This window comes from Lissotriton helveticus, chromosome 8 (assembly GCF_964261635.1).
Source record: "Lissotriton helveticus chromosome 8, aLisHel1.1, whole genome shotgun sequence".
Taxonomy (NCBI): domain Eukaryota; kingdom Metazoa; phylum Chordata; class Amphibia; order Caudata; family Salamandridae; genus Lissotriton; species Lissotriton helveticus.
In genome coordinates, this window is record NC_136069.1 from 211,651,362 (window position 1) to 211,669,685 (window position 18,324).

The 18,324-nt window shown below is 43.8% G+C and overlaps 1 protein-coding gene across 4 annotated transcripts in view; it reads left to right on the top strand.

Annotated features, from left to right (window-relative positions):
- PATL2 (PAT1 homolog 2) overlaps positions 1-18,324 on the top strand; it is a 358,628-nt gene that overhangs the window by 243,433 nt on the left and 96,871 nt on the right. For all 4 annotated transcript variants that reach the window (XM_078655954.1, XM_078655957.1, XM_078655956.1 and 1 more), the window contains 6 exons: positions 248-386; positions 703-823; positions 5,539-5,636; positions 8,106-8,159; positions 16,317-16,468; positions 16,674-16,833. In XM_078655954.1, the coding sequence (XP_078512080.1) occupies positions 248-386; positions 703-823; positions 5,539-5,636; positions 8,106-8,159; positions 16,317-16,468; positions 16,674-16,833 (724 nt within the window). The remainder of the gene's footprint in view (positions 1-247; positions 387-702; positions 824-5,538; positions 5,637-8,105; positions 8,160-16,316; positions 16,469-16,673; positions 16,834-18,324) is intronic.

The following is an 18,324-nucleotide window of genomic DNA, read 5'->3' on the forward strand; positions in this document are numbered from 1 at the left end:
CAGCAAATGGGAGTGTCTTCTTGGTTGTAGTATGATGTTCAAAATCTGGATAGGTTACAGTACCACAATGAAATTAACAAAGGGTCTAATTATTACTTAAACCCCCATGCAAATTTTATTTACTACAAAAATGGACATTTCATACAAAGGATGGCAAAATTGGCTCTTTCTTAATGCGCCATCACCACTTTTGGTTAAGTGACGTTTGTCCTTCTTTTAAAAATGAAATTGTTTTCGTGTTCTTTAGCACTGCCCGGAAGTCGTGGGAACGGAGGCCTGATCCTTATGCCAGTCTCATGTCTGCAAAGGAAAAGGAGTGGGTCATCAAGCTACAAATGATTCAGCTGCAAAGTGAGAATCCTCACCTGGATGACTACTATTATCAGGTAAAAAGAGAGAATGATGGTGCCATATGAAGTGCACAATATGTATAAAACTTACAATGCAATGGAATCTGTCAAATGCCCAAAAGTATGTCTTTTTGTGATAATCCTCAATCAATTATACCTTGTAGTGTTCTATTTTGTTCTTCATACACTACTTGGTTGGCAGTTTACTGTTTAATCCATTTACAGGCTTAATGATACATTTGTTCCACAGCAGGAAACAAGTAAAGTTCGGTAGGAAACAAGATAATGTGAATAAAGTCCAACTACATACTGCTAGGTTTTCCACCTTGTTTACCAAAGTCTTTTTCTACAGGCTTACTATGAAAAACTGGAGCGAAAATTGGCAGATGAGGAACTGCTTGGGGAACGGATCAAGCGTGAGCCCACAAAACTTGTCACACCTTATATCCAGAAAGCTGAGACCTACGAGCCAGGTACACCGAAACAAATGTGGATCGGTCTTGTTTGGAACGAACAAGACCTCTCTGAAAATGTTGAGCTTTTATATAATGTCCCTGCTTACCTTTTTATGTAGGACCTAGTCTCACTATTCTATTCATTTAAAATACTTAGCAGAAGTTTATTGCGTTTTTAGTGGTGGGAGAAGTCAGCGGTGGAGACTCAAGAGGGTTTGATAGTGATCTGGCTATCAATTTTGTGAATTTGACCTCTCTACGGACATACTCTATGGACTTGCACAGTAGTTCAGCCCTCCATAGAGTAGGTTTAGAATGATCAACCAGACTGGCAAATTGTCCTCTATCCTTGTGGCTGACTGGTTTGATAACTTTATTTTCGACTTTACCATTTAATGGCTTCAGAGACTTCTCTTGTCATTCAGAGCAGTAACTACATGTGTAATATATTTTAGAACTGGCAATGGAATGAATAGCTGCTAGGGTAATGCATTGTTTCGAATTGCACAGGTTAATCTAAGATCACATAGCATGTACAGTCTGAAGTTACTAATTTGTTAGTTTAGTGTCTAAAGGTTCCTTGCCATGCGGTCTGACATCCGTAACGGTAGCGCAGAGGCCGTTAACTCCAGCGGGCTCCATTCCTGAGCTGGGGGCTCTGTAGAAACAAATGAGACTGATTTGCTGTTTCATGCATGTATATTGGAGTGGGGTTGGTCATGTAGATTGAATTACAGTTTCATGGAGTTTGTGGATCATTTATTTGGTTGGGGGCGAGTGAATGTATGAATTGTGATCTTCCCATATTTAACACTTTTGAGCATTGACTATTTTTTAGTACAATGGCTAGGTGCCATCACAATACAGGAGGAAAAATATTGACCTGTTGACCAAACCATATAAGCTTACATAGGTACAAAACTATAACCAACTTAAATAAGTTGTGCATATATAATATGAGGATTGCTGCTCAAGTTTACCTTTTTAAACTTTATATTTGTGCACAAAGGTGTTTATTTAATAATACAAAATGCGTTTTGATATGCTTGTTAAAATAGTAAAACTGTTATTCTGAAATAACAATTTATAAATGTAATGTTTTCTGTCCTGGTTTTATTTTAAATGATTTGCACACCCTCCTACTTATTTGTTTCTGTGAATGTTCTTGTCTATTTACATGGGATTGCGGGTGGCAAATAACCATATAAATAATGAATATCTATTTACTAAGCCTTCTTTTGTGGTAACAGCAGCAATTAACAGTTCATCTGTTTGCTTCCTATGTTAACTAGTCTGTTCTTACAAATTACTTTTTCAACTTCCCATCTCGCCTTGCCTTTGTTGCTGGTTCATGAAAAGCAAAATGGGAGTCTGATTAAATACCAATGTATCACCCTCCCCGTGGCTACATTCATACACCAGAAGTACATTGTTAAATAAATAGACATTTGGTTCCAGGAAAATCATGAATGTCGTTGGTTAACTCTGGCTATTCGGATATTTGAGTCTACAGCGAAGGCCATCTGATAAACCTCTCTAGACCGTCTAAAACGGATGGAGGAACACACATCTTCAATGTTGCAAAGTATACCTCGTGTCTACAGTTTTCATTCCTTTTTTTAAACTGGATTTAAATATTTTTTTAGCAGAAACCACCAACAAATAGATGACCATTGCTCTTAAAATGATTATTAGGAATGTAATTCAGCAGACGCTAAGTTTTGTTTGGTACAATGAACAGTTGGGTGAAGGTGCAGGAGAGGATATTTGTTTTGTATTGCAAACGGTTCTCCAAAGAGCAGTTCAGTGCTGCGGTCAGTGTACAGGAGATAGTCCACAGTCGTCCTTGTTGGTGTGTGGCTCTGCTCAGCTGCCTGTGGTAAGCTTCTGTGTATTCTAGCAGCCTGGCTTCATAAAATGTAGATGGGGTAGAGAGTTTTGTTCATTGCTGGGTGCCTTCCCCACCTGCTATGTAACAGAGGAGGAAGCTCCTAGACAGTGGCTAGTCAGTCAAAATACTTTTATTCGATTTTAAAAAAAATCATAAAAAGACATTACATACAGATTTCATTTATACATTTTACAGTTATTTCCAGCACATCATGTTAAAAAGGGATTAAAACAAATGACCAGACTTTAAGATAGAACGTTTAAAAGCTTTTAGTTGTAAAAAGGTAGCCACAATGAAACACTGCTGAAATAGACGATTTAATCGGCAGCAAACGAAGATCCTTGTATTCTGTTAATGGATGCGTGTTTAGCTTTAATACGCGCTGCTGCAGCCAAGAAGCTTCCCATACAAAAAATTGTACGGATAGAACTCATCGACTGTAGGTATAAAAGTGCAGGTTTAACTTGTCGGAAACCCACTTCTCTGAGAATTGGGAGCAGGTATTTCTTTCGGGGCTCAGCGAACAATGTACAAAACAAAGTGAGTGGTATCCTGAATTGAATAATCGTCACAGGAACACAACGAGGCTGACTCTGGTTTAGCCAAGGATGGATAATCTCCCAATAAGTAAGATATCAGGTTTAGTCTACATTTTGTCAAGAGGAACCTATGGAAAGGTCTTGTGCATATGATAAGATAAGGTTCCATGGCGATGGCGCTTTTTGTTAAATAATGAGACATAACCGAGGATTTCTACAGTTCTTTTTCCTCTCGGTTTGATCTTGCCATGGACAAAAACTGCCTCTTGATCAAAAGTACATCGTTGTTTGTGATACTTCTGGGGGATTCAAAGAGTTCCAATCTTCCTAGCTGTTGAAATGAACTCCTCAGGTAATCCAACCAAGGTATCCTTTTGTAGTGCTCCAGTGACATAACGTCCTCCATGATGGAATGATTCAGGGTTACCTCCTTATTGAGCCACGCCCTTAACCAATAAATCAGGGGGGCCAGCTGCAGCCTGTCAGTTATATAGTCTATGCCCACCTCCGAATGGATGGAATAAGTTGGGGTGGAAGGTGGGACTGACAGTAGTGAGCGTAAAAACCTGTTCTCCGCTCTCTGGATTGGTTCGGTTTGTGCATATCCCCATATTGGGGCGCCATACATGGCAGTTGACAGGCATTTCGAGGTGTAAACCTTTAGTAGGGCCTCCATGGGTCTAGCGCCCAGCTTTTTAGAGAAGGCCATGAGGGCAGCCGATGACCTAGTCACCGATAAGGTCTTTGCCCTAACCTGTGGACCCCAAGCTCCCCTCTCCTCAAAGAGTACCCCCAGGTAGGGAAAGACAGCTGTTCTTGAGGCCTCCTGGCCCTTACAACTAAAAGATTTAATCATTCTATTATGCCTGTGTGCTCCTACTATCATTGTGTGAGATTTACCCGCATTAACCTTCATATCTAGGTCATCCATGAAGGCGCCAAATGCGTCAAGCAGACTCTGTAGGGCATTGCTGGTACGCGCAATAAGAACTGCGTCGTCCGCGTATAGGAGTGCAGGGATCTTAGCTGCTCCTACACGCGGAACGTCACCCCCGTCTGCTCTAGGCACTTCCCTAGCCCATTGATATAAATAGTGAACAGGAGGGGAGCTAATATGCATCCCTGCCTTACCCCCCGCCTGGAGTCAAATCTGTCGCTGCATCTTCCCTCCCTAGTGACCCTAACCTTAGCGGCCAGATCCTGATGAAGTGAGGACATGAAACCAACCAGGGCCTCGTCTATCCCTATCTTCCGTAACATGGCCCAAAGTTTGGATCTATTCACCAAGTCGAAAGCCGAGGAGAGGTCCATGAATGCTAGAAATATGGACCCCTCCTTGGCAACCGTATACTTGGCGAGCAGAAGATGTAAATTTGAGCACTGTTCCACTGTACCCCTCTTTTCCCTGAAGCCGTGTTGTATTTCGGCTAGCCCTCCATGGGTCTCTATACTCTCCCTCAGCTTGGTTAACAAGACTCTGCCAAGAATTTTAACGGCAGAGTCCAGGAGAGATATAGGCCTATAACAACCTGCGTCGTCCCGGTTACCTTTCTTAAAGATTGGGATAATGATGGAAGTGGCCCAGGAAGATGGGTAGCAGCAACTAGTTGCTGCGTTGAATACGTTTGTCAGAACAGCTGCCCATGTTCCAGGGGAAGATTTATATAAATCGGCCGGCACCCCATCCGGGCCTGGTGCTTTGTTCTTTGAGGTATCGTGGATGGCTTTTTCCACTTCGCCTATATTAAAACTTCGGGCATAGGCCTCCGGTGCAGCGGATGAATGGTCTTCAAGTTACTTTTGTGGGCATTCAGGTTTGGTTGGGTCCTCAGAAGTGGACATAGGATGTTTTTGTGTTGTGCACCAGAGACCGGATTTGATTTTTCCCTCGTGGAATGATTCGGCTGAAACTTGTTAAAACAGCACCTGGTGGAGGTGTAGTGGGGTCACCATGTGAATTGAGATGTGCTCTTCCACATTCTGTGACCCTGATGTATATTGGGAAAACCAACAGATTTTGCGTGGTTTGGTGGAATGAAGTAGTGCTGGTAACAGGCACTCCGGTTTTGCACTTCTCGTTTTGATCATCTTATCATTTGTCATTAATTATAAAGACTGGTGTAAGTGCCCAACTCCAGTTTGTGCTGGTTAATAACTGGCCTTTACGTATAGTGAAACAATCTCTCGTTATTAATACTCTGCCCTCACCCACCCCTATCCTTATCAATCTAGCAAGTAGAAATGACTTTATTGTAATGGACTCTATCACAATAATGGTTAACTCTTGCATTCTATTTTCCTAGTGGTACACATTGAGGGATCATTGGGCCAAGTGGCGGTGTCGACGTGTTACAGCCCCCGGAGAGCTATAGATGTAATTTCTCACTCCGTTCTGGATGAGGTAAGTCAATTTTCCAGTGTTTTATGCCCTGTATCTGAAACTGCTCTGGTTGTTCTTACAGAAGGTACATTGTTCGTGTAAAACTGAAGCATGGATAGAAAGATAATTATACGTGTATGTAGGCATGAGTAGTTTTGTTTTTTCAAAGAAGCCTTGAATCCTTGTTTACCTGTACTTGTAGAAGAGATCTCCATTTTCTTTTAGTTACATGAGCTACAAATATGGAATAACATTTAGTAAGAAGGTGCATCTTGTACCTGCAGAGTAGGTCTAATTAAGGCCAGAGGTGTCGAGTTTGGACTGAAGGAACCAAGTTAGTTTGTCGTTGGCTCTGTATCTGGTGATACTGGACAAATAACTTAATCTCCCCATGCCTGAAAAAACAAAACAAAAATTAATGTGTCCTTTTGTGGTGTAAGTGGTACTCATGTACAGCGCTCCAGTACCTTCGGCTTAAGTGTGTTCTATATAATACTGGAGGAAAAAACCTATAATGTAGCACTTGCCTAAAGGTTCCTTCATTGACGAAGGAATTACTTCACCAGGACAAAGGAAAGGACAGCCTATGTCCTAGTTTTTTTTAATTTGTGCCAGTGTATACAGGTGGTGAGCACTGGCACTCATTTTAGGGGACCAGGATTTACTTTTCTTTATCACCCTGTGCCTTTCTAGAAATCTTGATTCCTACCCTGACCTTTTATCTTTCCATTTTTGGAAAATCTTTTGAGATTTGTATTCCTTAAAAAGATGGAGTTTGCTGTAGCTGCTGCCAGAAAGTCATGGTGTTGGAGCAGCTGCCATGAAAGTGTGAACCTTGGTCAAGGATTGCCTACTTCTGCCCCAATTTGAGGCCACTTACTTGTACAATAGAGCAGTTTTAGAATTTTTTTATGGTAGAGAATACTTTACTAAGATGCATATTTTTTGGGGTGATTACACATGGATTGTCTTTTTTTTATTTTTTTTTATTTTTTTTTTGGAGATGCCGGCGCTAATTGTCACTGTGTGCCAGAGTATGCGCTCGATGGCATTACAGAGGATCGGTCTGTAATGCCCTGTGATGTTGGTGCAGACTTTGAACTCTGTTTATGTGCGTTTGCATCTGTGCGCATATTTTATTAGCGCAGACGCAAATGCACATAAACACAAACCTACTTTGGAGCACAGCGACAATTAGCTCAGGCGCAGTCATCTGTAATATGGCCTATGGTGCTGATTTTAAACTTTGCTGCCAAAAAGTATTAATATAATTAAATAGGACCATTGTTTATTAGTGGCCGTCTACCAACTTGTTTTCGCACCCTAGGGATTGCAGTGCTGAATAAAATAAATAAAATCTTTTGAAAAGGCCCAATGTTTTTAGTTCGAGCATTCGAGACCTCTTATATATACTTTAGTATATACTTATTTGTGTATGTACTTTGTGGGCTCTGGAGATCAGCCCTAGGACTTGTCTGCTTCTGCTTAGGGACTTTTTTTCTGTTCAACTGCCTCTATTTAACTGGCTTTATAGAAATCGACCAGTAGAGGTCCGTATAATACCAGAATTGCGTTCTGCTTGTTCAGCTGCCTCTATTTAACTTTCTTGATCGAAAACGACCCATACAGGTCAGTAAACTACTAGAATTGCTTTCTGCTGAGGTACTTCCTTTATTTTATTTTTCTGGCAACTGCCTCTATATAATTTTTTTGATAGAAAACGACCAGCAGAGGTCAGTAAAATACCAGAATCACTTTAGCATTCTCTAGATTCCAGTCCGTAGAAATTGTCTTCCATGAGCACCCGTAGACAATATTTTTTTCAAATCTTGTATTTTCAGTGACATGACCACCGAAGGCCCTGATTTTATATTAAAAACAGAGCTTTGAACGATACCTTTTCCCGCTGAGTCAATATTTCATGTGACCCCATACCTGGCGTGTCACACAGTTTGGTCCTTATTTCCATCCATGTTAAAGAACAGTAGATATTTTAGTACCCAGTCTAATGTGCTGCACAGCTAAATACATATAAGGTCCCAAAGGCGAGACCAAATGCGTTGCAAATGCTTGTTTCTTTCTGCCATTGCTGCTAAATGTCTGCATTGCTAAAAACCCATCTGTGCAGTCTTGATTCCTCCTCGTACCTCTGTTTTCTGCACTCTACACTTGTCACTCTTGCATGTTCTTTTGTATCCCTGCCTTCTCCCCTTGTCACTGTTGTACTGTCTTTCTCTTCCCTCCCACCGGCATAGAATAAGCACTACTGCTGTCCTTGTGGTACCTACCCTTGCGTAAGGAACCCTCCACTTGCAGCATGGAAGAAATCCAAAGCTGCTATATTAAAACATTTAGGTGACTTGAATACACCTCAAACGTAAACACAACAGCGTTTGAAGTGTTCAGCTACCGCTGGCATTAAATGCTGGGAACAATAATTGACAGTCAAAATGCTCTGAGTAATGACATGTTTTGTTCCTCTTTCTCCAGGATATTAAGGCGTTGGGTTACCAGAGGCTGAGGGTGCTTAAAGGCATTGAGAAGGTAAGATGCAGCAAAGTAAGTGGCAGGAGATTTGCTGACGTTTAAGTTGCTCACAAAATGTATAATTATTTGAAACCTTGATTTAGGGGGACGGAAAAACTGTACAAATAGTGACTTTTGGAAGTTCAGTTTTAATAATTGAAAACGTTGGGGGCTGTTATAAGGGCCCATTGCTCATCTGTTTCTGTCTACCCATGCATTAAAAGGACTAGTTTTTTTTCTTACTACTGCATGAAGGTGGTTAGGGGTACTCCAAAGGAATAAATAGTCCTTGGCATGGCACTGAGTACTATGAATGGTTGCACTAATGATTACCTCATTGTGCACGCGCCATGAGCTCCATGTACTGATGATCCATGGATGGTTGATTGTAGAGTGTGTGAACGTACAAGCGGATCCTCATTTCCAGCAAGGAGTGGACCATGCCTCTGCAAGCTATTTCCAAACCGGCTTCTAGTGAAGGTATTGTGAATTCTGATACCATACCAAGCTGAGAATGTTTACTATGTTCTGTTTAGTTCTCGCCTGTGGACCACTTTAGTTGTGTGCTGAGAGCGATCCCTGTGGTACAGCACATACCAAAAAGCGACAACCAAAACGTTCACATAGGTACATGTAGAGAAAGGGGCCGTTTGACTGCCCCTCTCAGCCTTTGGCTACAGTGGCTCATCTCGTTTAAGGCATTGGTTAAAGAAGCCACCCATCGGCGTTGGTGTCACACAATGGCTGTTCACAGATGTGGAAACTTGAAAAATAGTCCCTACTGATTCTGGCACCCAGTCTTGGCCATGCTGCCCTCATTCAGATCCTGTTTTCGTTAATTGCTTTTTGTTTGTTTTTCCCAAACACGCTGTTTGTTCATTATTTTTTTTCTATTTACGTTCCCTTCCAAGAGCAGTGAGCAGTTTTAGCATGGTAAACTTTAAAAAAAAAAAAAAAAATTGGCTGCATTTCATGGCACACACATGCTTGGCATACGCGTACATCACAACACATGCATGCTATTTCCAGCTATTTTGGAATGTGTTTTGTCCCTTTCCAAGAAGGCTGTTGGGTGCACACATGCACTCTGATGCATGCTCAGTGTGCCTGAGGAATAGTAGCGCCAGTGCAAACAAGCATTGGCATAGCTAATAGTGTCCAAAGCGTGTTTAATAAATCTAGCATTAGCCACAAATGTTCACGTTTCGCAAAAAAGCATTCAAAATACATACGTAGTCCTAGCTACATACAGGGGCTTTCAGGCGCCTTTCTACATCCATTGGTCTGTTGTAGTGTCATTCAGATCTTGCTTCTGCCTACCATACAACACAGGGCAACAGACCAGACAACTTCAGCTCTTGCTTGCCCTCTGTGTGAGTGACCGCTTTCTACCCAAGCACAATATTATGATCCACAGTGAAAATAGTAAGTTTTTGAGGGCCCTTGCAGTTAGAAGGACAATGATGCTGGGCCATGGCTGCTACTCCTGCTGTGTCATATCCCAAATGGGCACTGCAGTCGGTACTCAACTTTGTATGGGCTTTAAAACCATGGGTGGCCATTTTAATGGTTTTATTGAAGTGTAGCTATTCAATGACTTTTTCCAAGGCCTAGCATGCCACTGCCCTCCTACTTTCCTCTAGCCGATATTCGGTCCCAGGTCTCCCCTTAATTGTTGTTTGCTATTACTGTGGCAGCGTTTGTAAGCATTGTTTGTACTGTTTTTATCACTGTATTTGGCCCCACTTTGAATTTCTGTTTCTATTTTGGTTTTCCTGTGCCTTTTCATGCCCCCTGCCCTCCTGCATCTTGCCAGACCTTTACACATCCCATGGCTACTTATGGAGGCCGGTGTACGGTCACGCTGCCAGCGCGCCAAAGGCAAGCCCATCTACACCTGACTGTGTTCAGCACCAGGAACCCTGGCTCTATCGCCCTGCACAGCTACACCACTGTAATCTCCAGACCCTGGATACCTCAACAACCTAGCTGTTCCACATCCCCACGCACCACCAAAGAACCATTCTCCTGCCAACACTGCTGCTGCACCTACAGGACCGAAGCAGACCACAACACCAGAGACACCGCAAACATTATCACCCCCACTGTGTCGACCAGAACCAACACAGAAAACCTCCAGTGCCTCTTACTAAATGTTCTATCACTCAGCAAACCTGCCATGGAAATTAGGAACACTATCTCTTTCCTCACCCCAGACGTTGCCATCTTCAAGGACACCTGGCTGAAGTCCGCCTCCTCGCCAGACATCGGCATCACACCCGAAGGATACAAAATAACACAACAGGACAGACCAACATGCATAGAGGTGGAATTGCCATCATCTACAAGGACACCATTTGATGCACAACCTCAGATGACCCTACTATGGTTATGGAACATCTCAATTTTCAATTACAGACTGCAAAAGCACCACCGGAGGCACCCTTGCCTACAGACCACCTGGACCACACACCCCTTTCTTCTGTGATGCCATCCCTGACTTAAAATGCCCCAACAGACTCAAAGCACTACATATTTCCAAGGGAGCTTAACTTCCACCTCCATGACATTAATACAATCTACCTCCTAGAGAACATGAACAACATTGGCCTCAAGAAACGGGTCACTGACCACCATCCCACATCGTAGGAGAGACACTCTTCCCCTTCACTTCCAGCGACAGTCCAATACAGCCATGCTACACAGCTTACCTAGACATACCATTACAGCATTCACTTCACCATCTCAAGATTCACCAATGCAGGCACCGTGCCCCACAGCTCCACATGCAGAGACTGGAAAAGGACATCAGAAAACCGGTGGATAGCTCGAAGCTCCCACCTCCCAATCCCATCATCCGACCCAAGTCGAGCAGCAAAAATCCTCTCCTGGTGGATCACAGAATGTGCCAACACATAAAGCCAACACCAAAGGACTGACCAAAACAGTCAGCTGGTTCACAGAGTAACTGAAGTCCACAAAGTACATCAGCCAGCAACTAGAAAGGAAGTGGCGCATCTGCAGGCAAACAGAAGACCGCACCACCTTCAAGACAGCCCTCAAACATTACCACCATCTCATGCAAGAAACAAAAAAGAATGCCCTAGCAGACTGCATTGAGGCCAGCTCCAACCACAGCAAGGAACTCTTTGCCATCGTGAAGTAATTCTCCAGTCCCACTGCCACTAACATCACACCCTTAAAATTGTGCAGCACTCTGGCAGACTTCTTCCACAACAAGATCTTGGCCATCTATGAGAACTTCGAACACCGACCCTCTGCTGCCAACAGAATGTACCAGCCCAACTTCGAACACCGACCCTCTGCTGCCAACAGAATGTACCAGCCCACACACATAAACATGGGACATTTCCACATGCAATAGGACCTCCTCGCCACGCAAGACACCATCTCCATCACAAGCTCTGTGCATTCAGGAGCACCTACAGACCCCTGTCCCCACCATGTATTCAACCTTGGAAACAAGACCATACGCGACAAACTCCGGAAGGTCCTGAACACCTCAATCACATTGGTCTCCTTCCCTGAAGACTTGAAAGACGCCGAAGTGAGTACCTCCTGAAATAAACCCTCTGCCGATCCAACTGACCAATAACTACAGCCAATCTCTCCGCTCCCATTTCCAGCTAAGATCCTCAAAGTGATGAAACAGCAATTCACCCACCGCCTGGAGCACCTCACCCTCCCGGACCTCTTCCAATCCGGATTTCGAGCCAGCAACATAGCAGCCACCAATGACATCAGGGCCATCATGGACTGTGGTGAAATGGCGGCCCTCAACCTTCTGGATCGATCAGCTGCTTTCAACGCAGTCACTCATCACACATTGATCAACTGACTCCACGTTGGTAACCAGGGACACACCACCAAATGGATAGCTACATTCCTCTCCGGAAGAACTCTAAGGATCCATCTCACACCATTCATATCAGAGCCCAAGAAGACCTATGAAGTCACACGAGGTTGGTCAATCAGCCCCACCCAACACCTACATGACTCCCCTGGCAAACACCATCAGATCACACAGGCTCAACATCTCACATGCCAAGAACACCCAACTTATTTCGCTGACTGAAGATCCTTCGACTGCAAGAATCAACTACAACACCAGCATGCTGGACGTCACTGACTAGATGAGACAACTGTTTGAAATTCAACATGGACAAGATGGAAGACCTCCTCGTTAGGAATGCCTTGCTCTGGTATTATGTACAAAAACATCTCAATTGGATTTACTTGAATAACAGAAATATTTCCATGTACAGGACATTACAAAAGATCTGGGAAGGAAGAGAGACTTGGAATTTCAATTGGTTTAGAAGTGCATTTAGCATCATATATTTAAGGACAAGTTTAAGCAAAAACAATCAACAGAACAGTTTATGATAAAAGCACTGGGGGCATATAATGCATTTGGCAACCCAAGGGGGCTTAGTGTGCTACGTGATAGTGAGACAAACGGTGACGGCGCAAGTGACATATGGGTGAAAACAGCGAAGGACGCAAATTGACAAAAATGAAAAACACAATATATACAAAGTTGTTGGTTCATGAGTGAATGGGTATTGGCAATTAGTTTGGGAACCAAGGTAAATAATTCCCCATAAGTTGCGCTGTATTGTGGGTCGACTATTGATTTTAGGATCTTCATCAGGACCGGGTTGCCGATTGACAACAGTGATGGTGGTCCAGGTGCAAAAACGGAGCCCCGTTATTGCCGGTGGGTAGAGAAGATAAAACGTGGGCTCAGTTGCTGGGTCCAAAATTGGAGCCCCGTTCTGGCCACGAAGGTGATTGTGGGCAATTGAATTCCTGGGGCAGGTTCCAGGGATCCGCTGCCAACCTCCCGGTTAAGGAACAGTGGGGGGAATGAAAGAAGACCGTCCAAGTCCCGTGTTCGTGAAACGGTTGTGGGATCTGTTCAGTAGACCTCGATCTGCGTTAGTGCTTGCTCTGGTATTAAGCATGATGGCCTGCAAGTCTCTGCCCGCCACCAGCCCCAACAGACCATGCCTGCAAACTGTGTACCATCCTGGATAGCAAGCTCTTGATGGAAGAACAGGCCAAGAGCAGTCTCATCTGTTTGTTTTCACACCCTCCGCATGCTTAGCAAGATCTTAAAGTGACTCCCAAACTACACCAGGAGGATCGTCACATAGGCCCTAGACACCAGCAGGCTGGACTACGGAAACGCACTTTATGTAGGAATCACGGCATGCCTCCAGAAGAAACTTCAGACAATACAGAATGCAGCGGCAAGACTCTTCCTCTACCTACCCAGAAAGACCCACATTACACCCCACCTCAGGAATCTATAGGGACACTGAAGAGATGCCTATTCAAGATGCTGACCCACACCTACAAAGCCCTACACATTGAAGGACCAACATACCTCAACTACTGACATTGCCTCAAACAACCAGACACCTTCGTTCTGCCTATCGCTTCCCCACATGCACCCCCTGGGTCCGCCAAACCAACAGCAGAGGACACTCCTTCTCGCACCTGGCAGGCAAGACATGGACCTCCCTCCCCCTGCACCTCTTAATGGAAGAACGGGCCAAGAGCCCTCAAAACCTGAACAGTGGTCCAGTGTGGAAGCAACATCTGGCAGGACCACACCATATGGAAGAAGGCCTGAATCATCCGCATGTCTTCTTGGACAGTCCGATGCCGCACCGGGGAACATGGTATGTTTGTTGGGGGTAAGGTAGGCCCTGTGTAGATAGAACTGAATAAGCTTGAGCTTCAGTGCCCTTCTCCAAGCCTATCACACAGAGGTGTTACCAAGTCCTCCTCCAAGTGCTGACACAGAACCGTCTGGTCCTGCTGTGCCCCTTCAGTAGTGCCCTGTAAAGCAGCATGACTTCCCTTTTCCAGCCCGTGATGAGAAAGATGTAATGCAAGCATTTGTGCTCTGGCGGTTCTCAACCTCCGCTACACCACTCACATCCCATGCAAAAGAGCTCCATGGAGCAAAAGTGCCCCACTGGGCGGTCATATGTCTCCTGAAGATCCAAGAAAGCCCAAATCTTGCCCCCCCCCCCCCCCACCCCCTCCAATAAGTCATCCAGGTCAGTGCTCTCCACCATCATCCTCAGTTGAAGCCTCCACCATCCCCTCCAACCGCTCCTTATACCGGGCAGCCAGCAACAGCAGCTCGCACGTGTGTGGTAATTTAGTACACGTCCTCTATAGTGCCATAGTCCAAACGAAGTGCGCTGTTCCAATCATTACATTCATATCTTGCACTCAGGAAGCAGGCATGGGTTTCCTCAAAGAGCTAGTCAATTGCTCTTTGGAGGTTGGCCACACTCTTGATTGCCTACACCGTCTCAGTGTAGACCTCCAGTGAGCCAACCACTACAGCTCTGCCTCCATTTATTAAAGTCCGAAATTGGGCGCAGCAGTGTCACCAGCAAGCACAGCTTCTAGTGCATCACATGGCACTCCAATGTGCCCCAATATAGCATCAGTAGGATACCATCCAGTTATTGAAAGAACTTCAGCTGAACCTCCACTGGGAGGGCCAAGAACAAATAGACAGACAACGCTACCATTTTGGAAATAGCCACCTGGCCTCCAACCGACAACGATAGTGATCCAAAAGGCCACTGAACATTATAAGGTGGCAATGGTGTAGCAGAAATTGCGCTTATAAAATAAGTCCGCTGTGCAGTAAATGATTACCCCCAAATAGTGCTGGAATCCCACCACAGCGTCAGGGCAGACTCGATGCATCTTCACCCCCTGTGGTCCCCTCCAAGAGGGTAGACACAAGAAGTGTCCGGATTGACTTCTAGCCCGGAGTGGTGCCCGATATTATTCTAAGCAGACACAGCACCCCCAAAATCTGTCTTCCCCCTGTAATATCCAGGAGCATGTCCTCTGCATACAAGGAGTGATAACGAAAGTCGGAAGAAAGTTCTAAACCTCCATAGTGTACCCCGTCGGACCGTCCGGGCAAACTGAGGAGACAAAGGACACCCCTGACTGGTGCCCTGCTCCACTGCCCATGATCCTGATATCACCAAGCCAGTGCGGACCCTAGCCAACAGGCTAGTGTATAAACATTTTGGCCATTTGACAAAGGATAATCCAAAGCTCATGCCCAAAAAAGTGGCATATCAAACATACCAGCAGAGCGAGTCTGCTGGTCTGAAGCAAAAAGCAGCTGACAAATGTTGGTTATGGTGCTACGAGTAGGAATAAAGCCAGCCTGGTCAGGGTGGACTAGAGCACATATGGGGGAGTAGTCGGGTCTCCAGTGCTTTGCTCAGTTTCTTGTTAGGTTGAGCATCAAAAAGGGGCGATACGAATCGAGAAGTGGGTCCTTATCCTTCCAAAAAGCTGCTCAGATTATCGTGACATTGCATAGCATGAAGGGGAATAAGAAGTAAATTACTCTCATATCGAACTTGTTCTGATCAGTACAAGAACAGAAGTGAGGATGGCAAAGCATAGAGGGAAATTGGACTGTGATGGAGTTTCCTGATTAACAATGATCAAAGCCAGTACTATAAGTCGACAAGTCTTGCATAGTGCAGGATTTAAACCTATGCAAGTTATTTCTTATACTTAACCTGCACACGCTCAGTGATTCGCCATAAAATATATCCACACTAGAAACAGACTACCCCAAGTGTAGAGCACAGCAGGCGACATCTACTAAATAGCTTCTAACTGAGCAAGGGTAATGAATGACATTCTATGCACGGTTTGTTGAAATGGCAGATGTAGTCCATAAAGCCTTTGGGGCATGGCTCTGTATTCCTGCCTACAAAAAACAGAGGAACAAGCAGCAGCTCTCATGATTTTCTTAGTTAAGTGTTGTATAACAATTAAATGGCCATGACTCGGACAGTCCACAGTTGAGATTAGCGGAAGAATGTGGAAGAGCAGTAACTAGCAGAGGATTGATCACAGCAGAGGTGAGTGGCTGGAGGAAGATATTGCGGAATGCAGATTGTTCTGGCAATCAACTCAGTTATGTATTCCGAAGAGTAGGAACCCTGCATGGTGAAGAAGGAATCTCAATATCATGCTTTCAAACTTTAGTAGTAGAAGATAATGTAAAATCTATTTACCCCTTTTGAAATATTTAGCACAGTGCAACATTGGCCTAAAAGGGTGTCTTTTTCCTGTTTTTTGCAGTTGTTCATGATGATGCTGGAGGTGGAAGAAGCAGAAAAGAAAATGGTCCTTGTTCCGGAGGACCAACGCTCCTGGTTCCTTGATAAACAGAATCATAGGGTGGAAAGGATCTACCATGCGTTGAAAGTTGAGGAGTGCGTTAACAGCGTAGAGTAAGTGATGTGAAATAACTATTTTGCTTTACTTGTGGCATCTATAAATCAGTGAATGAGACCTAGCAGCCTTAACTTCATGGGTTTTCTACTGGTGGTCTACAAATGTATTATTAAATAGGCGAGGACTTGGCTGAGGAACTGAATAGAAATTTTCTCGCAGTTTGACTTTTTCTTTATTCTTTTTTTTTGTTGTTGCTTTCAGTGAATCAGAGGATGAATTTCTCCAGTCCTTGGCTGTTGGGAAAGGCAAGAAACTGATTGCCCGGTTGGTCCCGTATTTACAAAGCAAACAGGCAGCGCTGATTCTCATGACTGTCGCCCAGCACTTGACATTTCTCATAAAAAAAGACCTGGCAGAAGAGGTGACATTTAATACTTTACAGGGGGACGGGCGTTCTGAGGGAAGACTGGTTGATTGTAGGGCATTAAAGCAACAACAAATAATTTACTTTAACGTATATTGTGATTGCTAACAGTGACCTGACACCTTGGACTATTTGAAAATTTCACATTTTAGTAATTTTCTTTCATTCTAGCTTTGACATCTGAGATCCAAAATAGTTTTGCTAAAAGAATTTGTGTATGTTATATATATGTGTGTGATATGTACAATTTGTGGGGGGGCTGAGATCAATCTCCTTTGTTCAACTAATCGAGATGATACGCAGTTTTTAATAATTTGTTTAAGACCTGGTTTGCTACTACCATGTAAATGGGAATTCATAATTTATCTGACAGTCCAAGAAAATGGGAAGCTTCTCTGAAAGAGTTCAGTTGATAGAAATAGCCGTGCTTGGATTGAGTTTCACCTAGGAACATAACACACTTTTTTGGTTGAATCTAGGGTCAGCGTGCATGCGCTGCTCTGTGAGACATGCAGTTATTTCTCTGTGGAGTTTGAACACACCACTTATTTTATTGGTTGGTTGGTCAGCTTTTCCAAATTGCTTTGTGGTCATTGGTCAACAGTGTGCATTTGTGCCACCTTGTAGCTGGTTTGTTACCGCCCTTAGGACTGACCCTGCTACATGGATCATTTCACTAGTGGCCACATGTTTTGTTTCACTGTGTTTATTTTTTTAAGGCACAGGTTTCCCTTAAGATGTGTTGATACGTTCACAGTGCTGGTTCACTTTTTAGTAGCTGATGGAATGTTCCGTATGCTTTCTGTCTCAAGCTCTTGGTAAAGGACTTAGTTTCAAAAGGCTTTTTACACACATGTGCTGCTTAAAACCCACTCCAGATTTGCAGCTTGACCCATCACCCCCCACCTTTATGCTCCTCGTTTCAGTGGCTACATGCATTTATATTATCTTTGCTTCCTCCCTCTGGCGCTGACTATGCCAGAGGAGGGGACGGGGTACAGCCAGGGACGATCTGCAGTCTTTTTTTTTTTCCACAACAGAGGTCCTCATACAACACGGACATAACTGCTGCCTCCTCTTTCACCTCAGACCCCACTTGCCCCAGCTCACTAGAGGCTTAACATTCCAATCAGCATTAGAATTTATTTATTTCTGAAAGGAAAGGACTGTGCAGCTGTGTTTAGTTTTTTACATAAATAAACCTTAGAGGCCTTTTCGGTGATGGCTTGTTAAAGGAGGCATAACTTTTTGGTGACATTCCGTTTTTATTTATTGAATTGTACATTACAGTGTTTACTTTTTGCATTGAGCCTTTTTTTACATTATTTTAATTTCAATGTGCACAAGTGGTGTTTTTGTTTTTTTCGGTATGTGAAGTTTTCTGTGGCAGGCAACGTGTTTGTTCTGCAGTATGCTTCTCCACATCTTATATTTTTGGTTGGTTTCTATAAAGAACGGACAAAATACATTTTTACACTTGAGTAAAAC